Source organism: Ooceraea biroi, chromosome 2, assembly GCF_003672135.1.
Source record: "Ooceraea biroi isolate clonal line C1 chromosome 2, Obir_v5.4, whole genome shotgun sequence".
Taxonomy (NCBI): Eukaryota; Metazoa; Arthropoda; class Insecta; order Hymenoptera; family Formicidae; genus Ooceraea; species Ooceraea biroi.
Window position 1 is genome coordinate 18271079 of NC_039507.1, and position 22116 is coordinate 18293194.

General features: G+C 31.8%; 2 protein-coding genes across 7 annotated transcripts in view; both read right to left on the reverse strand.

The window, feature by feature from the left end:
* The window catches only part of LOC105279394 (putative odorant receptor 92a), a 28367-nt gene that overhangs the window by 5534 nt on the left and 717 nt on the right, over positions 1 to 22116 (reverse strand). Inside the window, exons 1-2 of one of the 2 annotated variants that reach the window (XR_003407506.1) lie at positions 1360 to 2339; positions 569 to 688 (exon numbers count right to left, since the gene is read on the reverse strand). Coding sequence is in view for 1 of the 2 variants with exons in the window: in XM_026975288.1 (XP_026831089.1) it covers positions 569 to 688; positions 1360 to 1500 (261 nt within the window). In the remaining variant the exon portion in view is untranslated. Of the gene's footprint in view, positions 1 to 568; positions 689 to 1359; positions 2340 to 22116 lie in introns of those variants that run through there. The other variant, XM_026975288.1, reaches the window with a different exon arrangement.
* The window catches only part of LOC105287173 (octopamine receptor), a 51379-nt gene continuing 34449 nt past the window's right edge, over positions 5187 to 22116 (reverse strand). For 2 of the 5 annotated variants that reach the window (XM_026975285.1, XM_026975286.1), the window contains 6 exons: positions 16343 to 16527; positions 15028 to 15165; positions 14547 to 14659; positions 10306 to 10639; positions 7948 to 8251; positions 6994 to 7169 (listed from right to left, as the gene is read on the reverse strand). In XM_026975285.1, coding sequence (XP_026831086.1) covers positions 6994 to 7169; positions 7948 to 8251; positions 10306 to 10639; positions 14547 to 14659; positions 15028 to 15165; positions 16343 to 16498 — 1221 coding nt within the window. In that variant the 5' untranslated portion in view covers positions 16499 to 16527. Of the gene's footprint in view, positions 7170 to 7947; positions 8252 to 10305; positions 10640 to 14546; positions 14660 to 15027; positions 15166 to 16342; positions 16586 to 22116 lie in introns of those variants that run through there. The other 3 variants (XM_026975287.1, XM_026975284.1, XM_026975283.1) reach the window with 3 other exon arrangements.

Below are 22116 nucleotides of genomic sequence, written 5' to 3' on the forward strand. Positions count from 1 at the left end.
CAAAATTAATTATATATGTAAAAAGTGACTTATATAAATGAAAAATAATGAATTTTATTAGACAACGACAAGTTATAAATAACAATAAAAAGTTATAAATAAACATATTCATTTACATTTTATAATAATAATTCAAATAATATTTGATTACAATCTGTAATAAATATTTTTATATTATATAATATTATATTATATATATTATATAATATTTTTATATTACACTATATTTACTTACCTGAACCGCTGATGACATAATAAGAAAATAATTGATTTTTTTCATAAATCACAAATTTATAAAAGAATAAATGACTTACACCACTGTTAAAATAAACAAGAACTGAATTTTGTTTAACGATCCAACTATTAGCTCCATCTATTAGTTTAATTTTCTGTGATTGTGCGAAACTGACTTTACATTATTGTAATTTAAGTGCATGCAATACAAAATATAGGATAAATTCATTTTTTTAGATTTTTGACTTAGGCCACTTTCATAATCATGGGCACATATAAAGAATCATTTATCGGATGATGTTTAGGAATATCTTTAAGTAAAAGCTCAACTTACAGTATATGCATTAATCCAAAACGAAGTATGGTGAACTTCGCAGATAAGAAAAAAGAATATTATAGACAGAATTTTAATAACAAGATCAACAGTATATTCAGAAGTTATAAACGATATTAGCTGCAATTAATAAATTTATCAAAGCGCTATAATGAAAAAGCTGCATACGTATCTAATTATAAAACTGCAGGTTTTATTAGTGCGAAAATCTAAAATCAAATTTATTTTTATGTTTAATTTAATTTTTACTTGTGCACTGAGAAAAATTTCCATCGGATAAACCGATTAAATAGTGTTTCCTATTGTTACTTTTGTTTTTCGATTAAATGAGGGATATGTCCGATTACCTTCATCGGATATGTCCGATCATTTTCTTTGTCTAACATACAATTTAATCAGATATATCCGTTTGTTACTATGTAATTAGATTATCCGATTAGATAGGCCATGATATTTTTCTCAGTGTGTGTTTGCGAATGTTCATATAATTTATAGAAAAACGTTTATAGCAAAAGTTAAGACAATTACATTCACCAATGAAAAAAAGAAAAAAATGCAAAACAAATTATGCTTGTGACATAACTCTGCGCTTAATAAACGTTCAAACTTTAAATTGTAATTTGCACTAACTCAAATTAAATTATTTGTTGCTCAACAATTATAAAAATTAGTCATTATTATGATTATCAGATAAGAAATATGAATTATTCAGTTTTATCACAATAATAAAGATACATGTTATTTCATTAAACCACATAAACAATAAAATTATTCAAGAAATCTGTACGTACCTGAAATATAATAAAACTGTTTGGAACAGCAAAGAATAGTAAGAATTGTAATTCAACAAATTTTGATTGGTTGTAGGGCCATAAGCCAATGGCCAATAGTAATGTTCGATGGAGTCGAAAATGTTCAACTATAGAGATCATTCTTCTTCAAGCATTCGACTGCATTTGAGAATGAGTGACTGGAATTTGTATACATCTTCTTCGGAAGAATACGTAGAATATTTTAGAATATTTCTCTCTAAGCATAAGATACATTACTTACGAGGAAAATTACCTAATTTGAACAATTTACCTTAATTTATGAAAATTAGACAATTTTTCTTACAAGTTATCATAAACGTATTATCTCATAGTAGTAACATCAAATATTAACTACGATACAATGAATATGCTATAATAGAATTGCTGCAGAACATTCTATCTATGCTATTGCAATGCTACAGAAATAAGAATGCTATAGAAATAATATTCGCACAATTTGCGAGGGAGAGAAAAGTGGGCGATTAATCGATTTGACTCCGCAACCCAAGTACTACGGATATTTATTTCTCACAGAAAAACAGTCATGTCATGATATCTTGACCGAATTTCGCGCAATTGATTTTTCCAAGCAGCACGTCTTCACCTTCTTCACTTTAGTCCACGCAGTATCATATACTTGTTCTATGAACAAGCCTTTTGCCTTGTTGATCTTGTGTACAATTGCACAAATGGTCTGCCTCTGCAATTTTTATTATACATTTTTGACATTATATACAATTGTATTCAAGAATTTTAGTTTACCATAAAACATGCATATTTTTAAATATATATGTTTAACTGTTGTATTCTGTGATATCATGTTGTTACAACTCACAAAAATTACCTTTTTAAAAAAAGGGAAAAAAAGGCGCAAGTACACGCACCAGTCGCATCCAACCAAGTAAAAATTAACTTATTAAAAACATCTTGTATATAAATATGTTTGTTATATACATAAACCTATAAAAAATATGATATCAGAAAATGGCGCCAAGTAAAAATTTATAAAATAAAAATTAACCTATTAAAAAATGTATATAAATACTATTAAAAAATGTCGTATACAAATAACATTTAAAAAAACTAATAAATCTATAACATATGAAATTCATCATAGATTATATATTTTTATATTACAAATACTATTTCTATAATATTTCTATTTATATATTAATTGTTTTAATTAATCAATTAATTATTTTTTAAAGTAGTTAAACAATTAATTATTAAAACAAATACTTACTTAACAAACAATTAATTAATTAAACAATATTTAAACATTTAGACAAAATCAAATGCAATTTAATTAAAATAAAAAAATAGTATTGCTAAATAACTTGGCGCTGCTACATAGAACAATATAGAACAATATTCACTAAGTAAATAACAATTTTACATTAGTCAACATTGTCAGTTAATGTATTATTTCATGTAGCAGCGCCAAGTTATTTAGCAATACTATTTTTTTATTTTAATTAAATTTCATTTGATTTTATCTAAATGTTTTAAATATTGTTTAATTAATTAATTAAATGTTTGCTAATTAAGTATTTATTTTAATAATTAATTGTTTAACTACTTTAAAAAATAATTAATTGATTAATTAAAACAATTAATATATAAATAGAAGTATCATAGAAATAGTATTTGTAATATAAAAATATATAATCTATGATGAATTTCATATGTTATAGATTTTTTAGTTTTTTTTAATGTTATTTATATACGACATTTTTTAATAGGTTAATTTTTATTTTATAAATTTTTACTTGGCGCCATTTTCTGATATCATATTTTTTATAGGTTTATGTATATAACAAACATATTTATGTACAAGATTTTTTTAATAAGTTAATTTTTACTTGGTTAATTTTAAATTTGTTTAATAGGTTAATTTTTATTTGGTTGGGTGCGAGTGGCGCGTGTATTTTATAAATTTTTACTTGGCGCCTTTGTTTTCCTTTTTTTAAAAAAGATAATTTTTGTAAAATTATCTCTACATGAGCTAATAACTGCGATACCAATCATATACAAATGTACATTTTAATACTTTATTTTTATATACATATGCTCTTGCAATATCATATTGTATATCATATATATCTAAACTAAAATTTATAACTGCGAGTCATAAAATACATAAGATTTCCATAATTTATACGTACAGAATTATACAAATTAATCAAATACACTGAATTAACATATGTAAAATTATTCTGTTTAACAGAGAGAGGGAGAGAGAATAATCGCTGTAATCGAGTGTACTAAAACCGCCGGCAGTACGCCGACCTTTATAAATGTTCTATGATGTTATGTAATAGTAAAATAATCCAATTATACAATTGTATGAACAAACAATTAAACTTTTTAAATTATTAGAAAGAAATTTTATGATTGAATAATAACGAATTGTACAGTATTAATATCTGATTGTTCTACACTTTCAAATATTTACTACAATTGCTGATGATTAATTATAAAATGCATCTTAAGGATATATCAAATAATGAAAAATTATAATAAAATAAAAAATTTATAGAGGAAAGTCCCCGATTATGAGATACCATATCGATTTTGCCGAATGTAAGGAAATCTATAGGCAGAATTTAAAAATGTAATACGTTATCTTGAAGAGAATTTAATAAGCTTTAGGTTGGTAAAATGAAACATCTAATTTAAATATTATTTTTTCTGAAAATTAAAAAAATTTGAAAAAAGAGCTTTACGCAAGATCGCGAAAGTGTGCTCCTAATATAAGATACCTTGAGAAATCGGTGTTAAAAGTGCAAAATACATCAGTATTGCAAGTAAAAAACTTTATTAGATATTTTTATAAAAATACTGCTGCCACAGCCTTCGCCAAATCTTCACGATTCCACTGTTGACGCTTCCTCGTTTCTCTACCCAGTAAACACAAAGTAACAGTAATATACATGTTATGTTATAATTTCCCACTCATTAATATAAATACAACATAACATACGTGTTATGTAACAATTACATTGTTGAGTGGGAAATTATAACATAACATGTATATTACTGTTACTTTGTGTTTACTGGGTAAACTCCATAATCAGATTCTATAAAAATTAAATACACAAAAATTCGTAATATAAATTCGTATTAACTTTTCTTTAACCTTAAGTAGTATTTTCTTTCTTTTTATTACACTACATAATCTTCATATTCGAGCAATAATTATCTCATATTAAGAGTACCCTGAATATCTCATTATACGAGCCACGCGCCTAGCGGTTCCGCGATCATGAAATCTAACCTCTACAATAAAGCAATTCAACAAATCGCGTATTTTCCTGTTACTACGATTCTACTCTATCATTGCATACTGAATTTATTGCCAACCATTTCTTTATTATGTAATAAACAAGGTTTAAAAACTTACCTTAAGTTCCTTTGGCATGTTCACAATTTCACAAATCTTTTCTTGCAAAGGCTAAACGCAATAACGAACAATGAATTTTTCACTAAATACATTTTACACCAAGAGTAATAAGTTCATGGTGGAATTAACAGATGGTGCTCACTAGTTTATCAGAAACTCCATTATCTCATATTAGGAGCATATCTCATAATAGGGGATTCTCCTCTATTTATGACAGATTATGCACATGTACATATAGTATATAATATATATATCGTATTCATCATTTTATATATGTCACCCTATTTTGCATTAAATACAAATTGCTCACATTATAATATAGATTTAAATATATGAATTAGCTTTCAAAATAAATAGTAAACAATATATATATAACGAGTTAATAAAATTTATAACGAAAAAACTTTACATGAGTTTTATATATTGTTCATATTATTGACAACAATACAATGCTTATACATTTATCATCAACATTGTGAAACATATACATATAATATATTCATTTTCTGATAAGTAATAATAAATAATAAATAATACTGTTATCGTTGGCTAATTACAATTATGTTTTTCAATTATTAATATTATTGAGCAGAATAAGAAATACATTTAGTAAATTGTACTAAAACTAAAAATTGTCAAGTACGTTCTAAAGTTAACAAATTATATACATAAAGAAAAAAAATAGATTACATTAGCTTCTTATTTTCTAGCAGATTCTGTTCTACTGAATATCTACACAGTCTTTAATAATTAATAAATATATTAATAACATACAAAATTTATGTGATACTATTTGTAGTATTTTACTCGATAAATATCTATTTGAAATAATACATATATTTGCATTAATCAATAATTTAATTAATTCCACTAACTATCTACTATCTGCTATTTCTGAAATAATTGGATTCCTAAAATAAGTGTTTACTAAATAATACGTAACTAATCTTTTCCTTACTCTAAGTTTATATTCATAAATTCGCGTGATTTAATATACATAACGACAATAGATATATATTGTCTATAAATTGGTATTTAAATAATAATATCACATATTTGTGCGATATAATAAAGTATTATGGAAAATATATAATGCACGTAGTAAGTTTGTTGCTCGAAAAGAAGTGGTTACAGTTACATGTGCGCGTTTAAAAATTTTATTTTTTATATATATGATAGGGGGAAAGATGTATCTATATAACATGGGAAGTGACTAGATGTGTATATATAACATGCAAAGAATCTATCGTGTGCATGACACATGACAATTAAACAGAACGGTTTTTCGATTTTTCGTTCGTATACAAATATCACATGACTTTGACAATGATGCAATATCGGTATCGATTACAGTTTTGTAATCAATACCGATTGATACAAACGTCAGTCGTATCTCGTCGTATATTTTTATGCATTGCTTTTTCAACGAAATGAAATATTTATTATTCCTACATCTTCTCTACGTTTATCTTTCTTCTTAGAATTCGCTTTGTTCAGAAGAATCTGCTACATACGTATCTCGATACAATTCCACTGAAACTCACGAATCGTATGCAAGCACGTACGCATCATGCATACAAACATGTATATATGTTTATCTAAATATAAATATGTCAATCAAACATTTTTACGATATAACGTTAAACATAATTTCCGATGATATGCTGGCATGCTACACTATAAGAAAATATCTAAATTAATATTATAATTATAGCATTGCCCTTTGAATAATATTTGTTGAAAGAGAACACATTACAGAGAATAGTAAGAATTTAATTGATCGTGAAATCAAGAATATAATTTAATTTATAATTTTAAAAATAAGAATATAATTTTCTTTCAAAACTAACAAGATTAATTTAATAAGTTAATTTAATTTAATAAAATTGTACATCGCGATGTATGTTACATGAAGAGATCAACTCACATGACTTTTCGAAAATCTCAGAGCTATTATACATGTACTCCAACATATTGTACATAATGAGAAAGAGAAAGGAAGAAATATTTATATCTTATAAAATTCGATACGATCCATCGCGCGCGCGAGAGAGGTCGGATACAAGCACATACTTAGAATACATACGCATAGTTCTTATGTTTTATTCTTTGCTAATGTAATTGCGAGTGAGTACAAGTCAACTGCAGTTATTCCAATTCCCGGTCCTCACATAATTAAACAAGTTTGAAACTCATGTGCGCGGAGATCTTCACGTTCTCGATGTGTCTTTCTTCCAGTTAACTGAGGCGGGTAATTTCCGATTCGTGCCGTGCAAGTTCAGTCTACTCTTTGAGCATTTCCGACATGTTAATCGCCAGAAAGCGAGCCTGAAGTCTGCCGAGTAGAACGCGTAGATGAAAGGGTTGATGGCCGAATTAATCCACCCTAAAGACATGAAGCTTTTGATGATCTTAGTCTATATAAAAGTAATCAAGTTGTAACGTTTCAATCAACTGTTACTGTTGCTTTGCGCAGTTATGATAACGATTAATTAATAATTATTATATAAATAATTACAAGGATGTACAAAAAGGTACAAATATGCTACGGAACAAAGGAATTCTCTCTGCACTCTTAATTCGAATTTTAATTTAAACTTAATTTAAATCTCTTTGATCGAAGCATAAAGATTCATCTTCAAGTCTTAACTTTAATTCAAAAGGGCTTTACTTCATTGTGAATGTTCTATTAACCCTTTGTGGTTAAATTAATTTTATATACACACACACACACAGGTGCCATGATGGTCGGAATTAATTTTCATTGAACGAACATTAATATTATAATGCATTAATATTATAATGCACGTTCATTAAACTTCCTTTATTCTTGACCAAATCTGGTTAAATGATAAATAATTAGTATATCACAGTGATATTATTGTCATTATAATGCAAGATTAACAAAATTTATTATACTAGCTACACTATCCCGTTTTTAAAAAACGGTTTGTAATTTATGCATTTACTTAATCCAGCTGAGAGTAGACATACGACAGGGACGGTAAAAGTGCTTTGGTGGCTGAGACATATGACCGCAAAGGGTTAAAAATTAAATGTACTGCTCAAATATTCGCTATTTAAATCACTTTTAAACTCGGTGAGAACAAAAAAATCTATTGATATTGGAAGGTACGATTTATATGTCGTATCGAGAAAATTACCTAGCCACGTTAAAGCTGGCATGAGAGCATTCGGCGGCTCCACGGGTATGAAGGGTGTTGCAAGATACAGAATGAAAAACGGCAACCAGCATGCGACGAAACCACCTACAACCACTGCTAAGGTACCCGCAGTTTTCGTTTCCCTGGCGACCCTGTTGATGCAGCTCTGCTGATTACCTCGAATTGTGCCCAACTTTTTACACATGTTCGTCGGTTCAGCTTCCTCGGGCAGCGTGTCGCACGTCGTACCACTCTCGGCACAATCCGCAGTACGCTGTACTTTAATGCTCCTTCCACGATCAGACTGGAAGGAAAAATTAATTGAAGAAGTTTACAAGTGAATTTCTACGCAATAAACATAATATGAACATTTTTTAAAATCGTTTTCAAAGCCTTTTTAGTCAACTTTATCGTGGCTCAAATAGAGCAATTATTTAATAGATGATATTGCAATAGATACAGCAACAAGTCAAGGTAAAGAATTTGATTTTGTAATTGTCTTCTGCTATTAACTAAAAGACATCTTTTTGATTCAGATATATACTGTTTGTTTTTACTACGCGCAATTCTTATTACAACTTATTACAGCATGCTATAGCATTTATACAATAATATATTGTTAATTAAATTATATTGTATACAAAATGTTGACGATACTGAAATTACACTGGCTTTTTGCGAGGATATTAAAGTTATTTTTTCCATATTTCTATAATATCAGCTGATACTTCCAAATTTTATATAACAGAGATACATTTTACATGAGAGCTATTTTATTATTATTTATCTCAGCGCTGTGTGCATAAAATAGTGAGGCAATATTTGAAAATTTATCGGTATTTAAATAAAGGCAAGTACATGTTTATTTCAATATCATATAATTTATGCCTTAATTATTTTGTATTACAGTTGTATAAATAATAAATAATTATATATTATTATTTACATTATAATCACTGTAATAAATTTCAATTGTTTTTATTATATAATTGACTTCTTTTAAGTTATTCATGCTATTAATGATAAACAAATTCTGTGCATTATTTTCGATTGTTCATTTCTTACTAAAGAATGATATACTTTCAGCAAAGATGTTTGTCTAACAAAATTTCCCAAGTATCGCTGTCTAAGTTCCAATTCGACGAAGAAGCCTATACAAGATGCGTTCCGCGGAATGATTAATACCATCGATTGCGTAAGACCGGATAATGTGGATTATAGGGTATCCGTGTCTGCCATCATGGTGTTGGAGCTTATGCCGTTTTACGTTCATTGCTCGTGAGGGAGAGTCATTGGTTTCACTAATCTCCTTTTCAATCAAATTGCGAGAGCGGTTTCGATGTTTCACTCGATCGATGTTGGCGTTGGACGAATCATGATAGCGCTTGGCATTAAAAGTAGGATAATCTTTGACTTTTGCTCCAGCTCCAACTCTAATCAAAAATAAATTTGTCCGAGATTTAAGGCAAACTTTTATCGTATCCGCATTTGTCTGCCGCCACATTCGTCGTGGTAAGCACTTTGCTTTTCCTGACTAACTGCTGCACTATTTTTCTTTTATTGCATCTCCGTACGCGACGTCGCCGCTTTAAAAGCTAATTACGGAAACGGAAGGGAAACGCTGTCCTTCGTCCGCGAAATGACCGCCGTGGGGGCCGAAGCGCGTCGAAGCATTTTGACTGCTTAATTAGGCAGCTTCTTAGAGAAACAAAAAGTTGTTTAATTTTACGCTTAGATTTACAAATCGAGCATGTATGAGAATCTCTGTATTACATGTTCCTGTGTCGGCTTATAACCGCGATAAACATCTTATTTATTTAAGAGGCACTGTACATGAACGTTTTACAAGCCATCGACGTTCTACTATAGTCATCTATTACCAGTGAAATATAACCGTAAATCTAAAGTATTGATCGTGTAGAATTTCAGCAACGAGTCATTAATATCTTGCCGTCAGAATAAAGCTCACAATATCACCTATCGGGTGAACAAACAAAGGATAATACCAAGAAGATTAATGTGTAGACAGGTGTAAAGCACACGAAAACTTATTACGATTCCATTGAGCAAATTAGATTTTAATTCTCCCAGTAGAACTTGGTTTATGCAAACACATACGCACAATAACATTATCATTTATATATAATAAAATTTTAATACAAGAATCATATAAGATAGATATAACGAATTAAACTTTTGTATAATATTAAAGGATTACAGATCAGGAATAAGTATCCAATTATGGAAGCTATTTATCAAAATGTACTTAAAATTATTAAAAACATTATATATATAATAATAATATATAATGTTGAAATTATATAAATGTAATATTCGCATCTTTTAATAAAATCTCACCATGGTTCTGCGACGTGGTCGGACATTCTCCGCTTCGTTAGTCTCCAGATTCCTGTGCCTGCTCGCAATAACGCACGAAATCCTCCCGTATACGTACAGCATAACTAGCATGGGCAGGAAAAAGCTGCCCATCGACGAAAATATCACATACGACGAATCCATATTGTAGGAGCATTTTTTGATATCGCGGTTCGTCGCACGTGGAAAACAACCCAACAGAGGTGGGCTCGTTATGGCGCCAGCCATGACCCATACCGCGACGATCATTAGTCCGGCCAGTCTTTTACTTCTGCGTCGACGGCTGTATATCAATGGCTGAGTTATGGCCAGGTACCTTGAACAAGGGAGTATCGCCGGTGGCGCCATGAATTCCGCATGAATTTTACGTGCGTCTGCACATGCACCACCGTAAAGCGTAACGCCGCGGCGTAACGAAAAGGCAGCGGCGAACGTTCAACAGTTCTACATCGCGTTTAACAGTTCTACATTGTCTTAGAATTTCTGCTGCAGCCTCATCGCGTTTCTGTACGTTACGTTCACGAGAAGAGAGAGAGGGAGCATGTGCCACGCATGTGCCAAAATTGTATTTCTGTAATCCAGTTACGCATGCACGATAACTTCCCGAACGAATTTGCATAGTCTGTAATCAATATGGTGCGATACAAAGTTAGCAGTTCCCCATCACGTACAACATGTAACACAGAAAGCAATTCAAGTTGAATTATAAACCGCTGATAGAACCAAGGATATACTTTCATTGCTGGATAATCCCGTTCCTTTGTTCAGAATTTCATTCAGTCTCGAGTTATTTGTCTGTGTGCAACGAGTCTTGCTTAAAATGCAGTAAGAGTTAAAGTATCGGCTTATATCAATCGCGCTACGTATTGTAATATCGGGTTGCAACAAAAGTTCGTGGTGTTTCTTCAGAGAAACTCCAAGACAATATTACATATGTGCATAAATATTTGTTCAACCGCACGTGCGCTGCTATTTTATTCCGCCATCATTTGCCATCTTTGCGGTAGCTTCATGCTTCCGTCCTTCCATATTCTCATTCAACTTCTCATTTTTTTTATTAAACAAATTAAAACTACGCTACACCCTTTGGTTACAACTCAATACATAAAATAAATATGAGGTATTTGCACTATTATAATATCCCGAGCAGAAATTTTAGAAGGGTTCTAATAGGGACCTAATAAACATGCCCTAACACCTGATTAGGGTCTCATCAGGTAGTCCTTGTTGGGCCCCGACCATAAATGTAACGTCGAGAATTAAAATTGCCTGATCAGGTTTTTCTTATTAGGACCTTATGACTGCCCCTTGCTGTGCCTTACATTTTCTAATAGGGTACTGGTAAGGGTATCAGTAGTGCGATTCTCGTTATTAATAGTTTTCAGTATCGTTAACTATAGAGTCTTTAGAACATATACTACTAGTATATGTTCTAAGTAAGAGTCCAAAAGAAGAGAAGAATAAAGTACCGGATCGGTTTTCCAGATAGTTATTTGTAAGGTGCTAACCAAATGTTACTTGTGAGAACGTCACGCCTGACCTGGCCATCTATAGGTCACTTGGTGAATCAGAGGCAGGAAACACCTGTGTTGATTTTGTCTCTTATTGTTCCATAATCGAGTACATTGAAATGTATATGATATAAAAATAATTAATACTCGCAAATTAAGTAGAAATTACTATTCTTTCTACATTAAGTATATAATTTCGAATCAATTTATTAAAATACATTTTTCGTTTCTGTGGAAACGTAAAAAATATTGGGTTGGCCAAAAAGTAATTGCGTTTTTTTCCAATAGATGGACATACATGTCTTGAAATATAACGAACTTCATTCTAAACCGCAAATTCATTATGTAGGTTAACAACTCACAGTTCAAGCTTGTTTTAGAAAAAGAAAGTACACGATTTCGTTAACAATTGTTTGTTTGCCGTCGATTTCAAAATGGAAAATCAAAAGGAACATTTTCGTCATATTTTGTTTTATTACTTCCGAAAAAGGAAAAACGCTGTGCAAGCTCATAAAAAGTTATGTCATGTATATGGCGAAGATGCTTTAAAACTGCGGCAGTGTCAAAATTCGTTTACTAAATTTCGATCTGGAGATTTTAATGTGAAAGATGCATCACGCTCAGGAAGGCCAATCGAAATTGATGATGACAAAATAAAGGCACTGATCGATTCCAATCGGCGTTTAACGACACGAGAGATTGCTGAGAATCTTAACATATCGAAATCGAGTGTTGAAAACCATTTAAAACGACTTGGATACATTAGTAAGCTCGATATTTGGGTACCACATGAGCTGAAAGAAATTCATCTCACTAAGCGTATTGACATCTGCGATTCTCTTTTGAAACGTGAGGAAAATGATCGATTTTTGAAACGTATGATAGCAGGCGACGAAAAATGGATCGTCTACAACAACGTCAAACGAAAAAGATCGTGGAGCAAGCGTGATGAACCTGCTCAAAGCACTTGAAAAGCAGATATTCGCCAAAAAAAGATTATGCTGTCAGTCTGGTGGGACTTTAAAGGTATTGTGTATTTTGAGCTGCTTGCAAGGAATCAAACCATTAATTCAGACGTATACTGTCGTCAACTGGATAAATTAAATGATGCCATCAAACAGAAACGTCGAGAATTGGTGAATCGCAAAGGTGTTGCGTTTCACTATGATAACGCTAGACTACGTACAAGTTTGGTCACTCGTGAAAAATTGTTGCAGCTTGGATGGGATGTGTTACCACATCCACCATATTCGCCAGACCTGGCACCATCAGATTACCATTCGTTTCGTTCTTTGCAAAACGCCTTGAATGGTAAAACCTTGACTGCTGATGAGGATATGAAATCGTTGTTGGAATTGTTTTTTGCTGAAAAAGATAAGAACTTTTTTGAGCGCGGAATCATGAAGTTGCCTGAAAAATGGCAAAAGATAATCAAACAAAATGGACAATATATTGTTTAATAAAGTTTTTGTTTCCCATGAAAAATTCGCCTTTTATTTATATTAAAAAAAACGCAATTACTTTTTGGCCAACCCAATACATCATTGAATTTTATGTGTGATGACCTTTATTTTGCAAGTACGATAAAACAGTTCTTACTCTTTAATCAATTTATTTTGGTGTTTAATATAATTATAAAATAATAATATAAAATAAAAATGGTTTTTGTTGATTGGCTGAAAAGATATCTTTAATATGTCTTTATGCTATGTCGGTAAAGACATGATAAAAAAGATGACGAAAAGATATCTTTTTTACGTTGTCTTTTTCGGTAAGATGAAAAGATATATGTCTTCCAGATATCTTTTCGCTTTGCCAAAAAGATAACTTATAAAAGACGTCTTTCCGCTAACTTTTAGTATTATGTGCTGTCTGGGTAGCGACAACCTGTGAGTGTAGTGAGCGGTTTTCTCCAAGATCGTGTCTTTTCTGTCGCTAGTTATCGATACTGAAAATCGATAACGAGTTGCACTACAGAGTAGTATACAAAATGATAATTTTCAAGATCTTACAGTTCCAAGTAAAATGATCAGGCTAACATTTATCAAATCCTATAAGAGGGAAATGATAGGGATAAGGAAATCAGGTCCGTGTAAGAAATACCCTTATAGGGTAATGATAGGGATAAGAAAATCAGGTCCGTGTAAGAAATACCCTTATAGGGCAATGATAGGGATAAGGAATCAGGCCCGTGTAAGATATACCTGAAAAATGTTTTAAAACGTAACTTCTGTTGCGCACCGGATCAGGCAAATGTCGGGAATGTCTTATTAGGACATACCTTACTGCTTCCTGATCAGGCCCTAACCATACATAGGGCATACCTGATTTCATTTCTGCTCGGGATATTGTGTGCACATGGATGAGAAGGACGGATGTATGAGACGTAGTAAAGGACAACGCTGTTTCCCGTAAGCGATGTTGACTCGCTTGGTTGTAACGATGATCCAACAGAATAAGATACTTTATTGGTAGAACAAACTTTCCACCAGCCGGAAGAGTCATTCGTGCCTGCCCGTCGTTTTCCTCCGCGAGAACTCGTAAATCTCGGGCATTTAGGAATCTACGTCGCGTGAAATCTTTTTTTCTTCTTTTTTTTTGTAACGATGAAAAAATCTATTTGCAAAAGGTAAAACGACTGACAGAGGACGCTCCCCGGTAATCCCGTCAGATCTACGTGACGCGATTTGGAAATGCGTACGGCCGGCTTACCTGTCTATAGATATGGCGCATAGCGAGAGAATGCTGGCCGTGCAGAGGAGAATGTCAAGGGAGACCCAAGAATCGCACAGTACTTCGCCCAACTCCCAAGTCCCGCCTGTGAGCTTCGTTAAAGAACACTTTATTTAATAAAACTCGTGAAAGCCCAATCTGCACGCAGAGAGAAATATTACGTAACGTTCAGTGAAGAATATTTCTGCTCCCTCCGTGTCGCAACGTGCCGATAATGTTAATCAAGAATTGTGACTTATAATATTGTGACACGTTACGAAACGCCGACAGCGCTTAAATGCCGCTCCGCGGCAACCATGCAGTGCATATTAAACAATGCGTACGCCGATTGTAATAATTTACGTGAGACCTCGTCGCCGTGGCTCGCGCAAAAGGTCGCGTCTTGACGCTTAACAAATTAAATATTTCGCGCTCGTTTATTCCGTTTTAATTCATGGGTGACAGATGCACGCGTGCGTACCTGTAACAACACAGCCGGCGGCATCACTGCTAAACCGACTAGTAAATCCGCCGCCGCCAGGCTAGAGACAAAACAATTAGTCACGGACCGTAATCGTCTGGTAGTAATTACAGCCGCAATCACGAGGGTATTGCCCACCTGTAATAATACGAAAAAGTTATTACGATCGCTGGCTAGTGCGTGGAAATTGAGACGATTACAAAAAGACATTCTCCTTTCAAGGAAGAACAGGATAGAACTACACATTTTAAGAAATTATTTCATATTTGTACACTGTTATGTGTGTGTGTGCCATAAAGAAGGAAATAGTTCTCAAAAATATTAAAAAATTATTTACAGTAATATACGTTATTTTTTACGCTTCAGGAAAACGGGCAATCGATGATTAAAAAAGTAATGGCTTTGATACAAAATACAGAGATTTTACACCCACAGAAAAGATTTCTGGACTTAATGCTATTACTCTTTAATCTATCATAAAATAAGATCGCTATAGCGACAATCATATTTATTATTGAAAAGAAGCATATTTTAATCTCGAATAGAAAATTCGAAAATCTAGATTCAAATAATCTTGGTGCTATCTCATTAATTTTCTCAGAAGGATTTAGATACAAATTTCTAGCAAGTTCAAAATATTCTTGATTTAAGAATATTGTAAGATCTAAAAGACATCTTATTCTATTCTTCTAAGAGAATTTGTAGAATCTGCACAAAACGGCCAATATTTATGTGTTGCAATCGAAAATCGGGAAAGTGTTTCTGTTATTTGCAATGAATAAGTGCAATACTCTACAAGAAATATTAAAAGGTATGGAAATGTCTTATCTCGAATCTTATTTCTCAAGTAAGTATATTGTATATATTTACATTTCCATATCTTTTAATATTTCTTGTAGAGTATTGCACTTATTCATTGTAAATAACAGAAACACTTTCCCGATTTTCGATTGCAACACATAAATATTGGCCGTTTTATCCGATTAAAGGACGCAGAGCGCCGAGTCGACGAGCGACTGTGAGAAAATGATGCGTCGACATCGACAAAGCCTACTATAAAGTGGCGCTAATATCAAATTATTCTACATACAAGAATATATAAGCATAAATTTGTATATGTTACTCTTGTCTCAAGACAGTAAGACAATCTTATTTAATTCCAGAGAAAAGAATAGAAATTACCGATTTAAATTAAAAATTGTTTTATTTTCATATTTTTTATACTTGTAATACGATTAAATTAGTTAAGAATATTTTTCGTCTTGTTATCAGAAATCCTTTCTGAGGGTGTAATTGGGATGACGCAATTACTTACTATAGTAACAATAATTAGTATCGTAAACAGTCCTGTTAAAACAAGATCGGTCCAATTGGGTAGATAGTATTCGGTTTCCGCATCTCTTTCGTTTGGCGATAATGTGTTGTTCCACTGATACGTATTTCCATAATAATCATCTGTTTGATTCGCCATGACGTTCACCCTCGGTCCATAGATGATTTCTGTTTCCCGACCATATATTTTGAAATATCATGATGATCTTTAAGAAGAGTCCATATCCTACATGTATATATATATATATATATATATATATATGTATATGAATAATATACATAATACATTTTAAGCAATATAAACTAAATTTTTTAATTTGTATCTATTAGATTAAGATTTATTGCACAATATCTTTGTAATAATTCTTACAGCTATTATTATTACTATTTAATTTTATTTTTTGCTTATATTATTGATATTTATATATCAAAAATTATATAAAACTAAATAATAAATAGTATCGCAATTCATGAATAATAATTAAATACATGATTAAAATCACAAGGAATTAAAATTTCTAATAAGTAAAAGGAGAGATATAGACAGATCTATTTACATATGACATGTTAATAGAAGTATTAAAGAAATAATTATTATAAACAACAATAAAAACATTTGTTTATAAATTTTAATTTGACATACATAATTTAACAAATTTCTTTTAATGATTCAGTCATATGTAATGTAATAAAAATAGACATATAGATCATTAATTTGTTACGCAAAATAAAGGATATGCGAAACATTGATAGATTATATCTTGAAGTTAATAATGAATTCTACGAATGAGGAGGCGCGTGTTAGTCGAATATATTACAAATCACGACTTGCCGTCGCGCGAAAATATGAATATAGATGAAAGTAATCGTTGGAACTTTTAAAACTCTCTCATGGTCGCGGACGTCCGAACGAAATGGCCGAACGTCGACGTCCCTGCAAAAAATGGAAATGGATCACATCGAGAACAGGCGAACGCACAAGAGTTTGCTAAAATATAGTGATGAAAGTTGAACAGATTATAAGAATAAGGTAGAATAGGGAAGAAAAGATTGAATATTACTAAACATACAAGAAAACCGAATTTCGGAAAGTATGCGAGGAAAAGCATAAATGTAATATGAACGTAACACATCTCCGGCTAAATTGATATTGTCATCGTCGAAGCAAGAATTTTATCGAAAGTGATGTGTTACGAGACTACGTACTCAGTACTACATCGGCATTTTTTCTGGCATATTTTCTTTAATACGTAATATTTAATATTTATAATATATGAATAATATTAATATCAATATTATATAATTTAATATTATATAGTATATAATATAATATATAATATTAATATCAAATATATAAGTAAGATAAATTTATTCTTTAGCTTTCGGCGATATGTAAATCAATCAGTTAAAAAGATATTGTTTGCACTTTTAATTTCTACACATTCGAATTGAACGTATACGTTTAATAAAGTAGGCATCTAATTTTGTAGTTTTGTTTAATATTTTTTATGTCTCTTTTATCTTTATATTATTCATTGCTAAACAAGATTGATGGATGGGATATTTAATGAAATAATAATTAACTTGAATATCGCGGCATGAATTGGCATGTGTATCTCACAAGATTAAAAGTCAGTTTTACGCGAACAGGAGAGGAGAGGCAGATTATAATCTTTCATTTCGATTTATACATTTCGATTTGTATATCTCATTTCGATACACAACGAGATTATCCATTTAATCCGGAATTTAATAAAATTGCAATTACAGTGCTCTCCAATCACGCTTATTTAATTGAACCGCCATCAATATTGCAGTATGGTTGTATTGTTGTACCGTTAACGCAAGAAGTAGTAACGATATTTACATTAATTGTAACACCGTGCCAAAATTGATTAGTGACGAATAAAAAATATTCGTCGCCACAATTAGATTGTTTAAACTCCGTTCTTCTCGTTTTCCCGTTGACCTTTTATAGCCAAGCGCAGCATATACTAGCCACTATTATTGGCCCGGGCAAGCAAATGGATTTTCCTTCGGCTCGCCGAATTAAGTGAATCACGACGCCGTTTCCACTTCCACAGTGCGAGTAACGGCAATCAGAGGCAGTTTAAAGAGAGGAATTCCGAGCACGTACTTAATTCTAATAACTATTAGCAACGAATGCAATGCCCGATTGCGAGACGTCGCCTAAGCGTTGCTTGTAATTTTCAGTTTTTATTCAAATTTTAAATTTTATCGATAGCTGTCCATTTCAGCTATTTTTACTTAATTTTCTTTTGTATAAGTTACTTCTTTACTTAAACAGTTTTCGAAACCAGTTTTGTGTTTTTGGAGATAAGAAGCGTTCTGATCTTACAGGGTAATATATACGGCAAATTTCCGATATATAATATAATAGTTCCTTTTAATCTCGAACATCGTTATAAAAATATTTTCTATATAATCGGAAATATATACATTTTGAGTAATTAAAATTTACAATTTCTTTCTTTCTCTCGATTTCTATAAATCAAATAGTATAATCAAATATATAATAAAGTTAAAATATCAAATATCACCTATTAAAAATTATTTGTTAAAAGGAGAATACGAAAAGGAGTAAAAAGAGATAATTTCGTATCTGCATCTCTTGATGATTTTCTAAACGTCAAATTAATTTTAACAATATAATGTGAACAATATAACAATAAAATATTATAACAATGGCCGAGTTTACACCGTGTTTCGTTCGCCACCTGACCTGTACTCTGACCTAAAGTAAGCTTCCAAGTAAACATTTACATCGTTTAGACCTATAATATTTTATAAGTGAAAAAGAAACCTCACCCAACCCAGATTAGTCGCTTCCCAATTTTAGGTCAAATATAGGGTATAGGTAGCGGCCTAAACTGCACGGTGTAAATGAGGCCAGTATTTTATTTATACTTGCTTAGGCACAGGAGGATATACAGCTTTTGCGAAAATTTCGTGCATAAAACTGCTATTATTCGTGATATATCATGTCTCCAGTATAAAGCTGATTTTTAATTAATATCGGACATATGCATATTTTTTTCATATTGCGCGATATCTATGACGCCATTACATTTATTAAACCGCATATTCCGCATAACGCTCGACCCCCGCGAAAAGAGGCGTTTACGGATATTGCAGTTCGCTTTTTTCAACGATTTTACACAAATCGTGATTCGAATCATATCGACGACGAGTGATCCCACAGGAACGGGAAATGATATTTATCCGAGACTCGAGATATATTTGCGTCGAAGAAGCAGTTTATGCACTAGTAGGTCGATCGATGAACTTTTGATAAAGGCATGAAACTTGGAATCCCACCTGGAGCCACGGGGAAATCGCGATCAACTATAAATAATTTGCCGATAACGTACGCACAAGCAGGAGAATGGTTTATAACGTATAAAACCGTGGTTGAACAGGGGGTGGAGAGTACTGTGAAATATGAAAGTCGGATAAGACGAATGGTCCGACGGGATTCCGCGCGATCGTTATCGATCCAGCGAGATGAAATAGGACGGATTGTGGCGAGAGAGATTTTAGGTCCGCATCCTGTTCTATCCACGGTAATAAAATATTTCGCAGGGACTTTAGTGGTCGATTGTACCGAAATGAAACGTATTATTTTTACGACAAGAACAATACAGCAAAATCGATATTTTTATGATATCATTTCATTTTATATTATGACTAGTAAACACTCGAGTTGGAATTATTGTCATAACTGTCACTGGCTTTACGATGCGTTAATTAATGAAAATATACCGATAGGATTAAATAATATGACAAATACAATGTTTTTCTCCATTTTCTATACCTCCCGATTTTCCCAATTATTGCGAAAACAATGTTTACGGGATGCTTGGGTGCCTTTAGCAACCAAGATACCAGCTTTAATTCAACATGTGGCGATGATCGCGTTATCTGTTTGATAAAAGAGAATTAATTCTATATATCGCCAAAAAACCCGCATTTTATCTGTCCACTTTTTCCAACACGTTTCCGACACAAAAAAAAGAGTATATATATACTAATACCGTTACCATTTTAATCCTATGCTGCAGTATTCAGAAAAACCTCGATATTTGTGGCCACAGTTCGAATTACACCGTATCAGTCCCGAATCAAATCTTTCCAAGCAATCTCAATTAATCACGATCAATTGTCAGCTCGCGCGATTCATTCACCGATTACTGTCAGAGTTCGTTCTAGCCACAGTCAACGCGAGTGAATTGACAGCGATGTGAATAGATGTATAAAAATATTTCTGGATCGCGCAATGATATAAGTGAGACAGTCGAGCGAATGTGATAGTAATGGCACACCCAATTCTCGCGGACGTGTACTTTATAAATAAATGAACTGTAGGTGTAAAATCGTGGCGAGTTCATGTGCTATTTTTCACATCGATTGACACACGTCTAAAGAGGTAAATTTAACTGCTCTAAAAAGGTTCGCCACCACTTTCCGTAGCGGGCGAAAGATAAAGCAGAGGTGCAAAAATTCCTTTCGAGTTTTCCCTTGCTAACTCGCTAACTATTTTAACGCGCACAAAGTTAGCTGAGAAATCGTCTTATTTTATTGCATTAGTACTATACTAATACATGCAAGATGTGCTACTTGTGCTTATGTATAATGAATATATCACATGTATTTTATTTGTCACATTTATTTTAAATATGTATAATACATACGCGAATATTTTATAGTTTAATCAAATCAAAGTTGTTTTTTTCTAGAGCTTTCAATTTCTTTTAATTTTTTTATTTTTCTAGTTTTAATTTTAGATTTTAATTTTAGGGCAAAGAGAAAAAGAAAGATCTGTAGTTACAGATCCATTCATTTTATGTAATTAACTGCACTTACCGCGAAAAGGTAAACAGTTTTTCAGTTAATTGTACAATTGTAGCTGCATGAAGATTCTCTCTGAACAACATGTTAATCATCGAATAAACCAATGAGCTCCGTCGTTTGTAGTTTAAAATTAAAGCAGACTGAAAGCTTCAATCTCTCACGCTATTTGTAATTTTACTGTATTTGTACAGTAAAATGTATCTGGCCATAAAAGCGAAATATTCCGACAATTGTATTCCGCTTTTATTGCTACCAACAAACAGAAGTATTATTCCTGTACATTTGCAAAAACTCAACGTTTGAACTCGTAGAAATTGTATTCCTCTTTTTTAAATGTGTTTTAAACGAATGTGTTACAATAATAATAGATAATAATAAATATAATGACTATATACTATATATATATATATACTAGAGAAATTAATAAACATATCTGGTCTACAAAGAATAAATGTTCGTACTACAAAATATGACATTTAGTAAAATCATGCGTGCAATAGATATATTATGTCATTTTAATATTATCATTAAAGGGAATTTAAATCGTGTAATATGGAATCATTACAATAAAGATAATTTATTGAAATTCCATCATGCTATATAGAGGTCCTTGAACAAAAGCCAGACCACATGCATACGTAAAATTTCACGAGTACATACGTATGTATATATGTACACGAGTGGTTTGATATTGATATCAATCTCTTGCGTTTCCTCACACACACAAAATTCCGAAATTTTTCAGAGAGATATTATATAAACAGTTTAATAAGATATCTTGATCCTTTGTGCATAACTCTTGGGCAGGAAATGCTTTTAGATTCTCGACGGAACCGAACAATGTTGGTAGCAGAAGTAAAAGACATATTGTACGCGTTATAACGA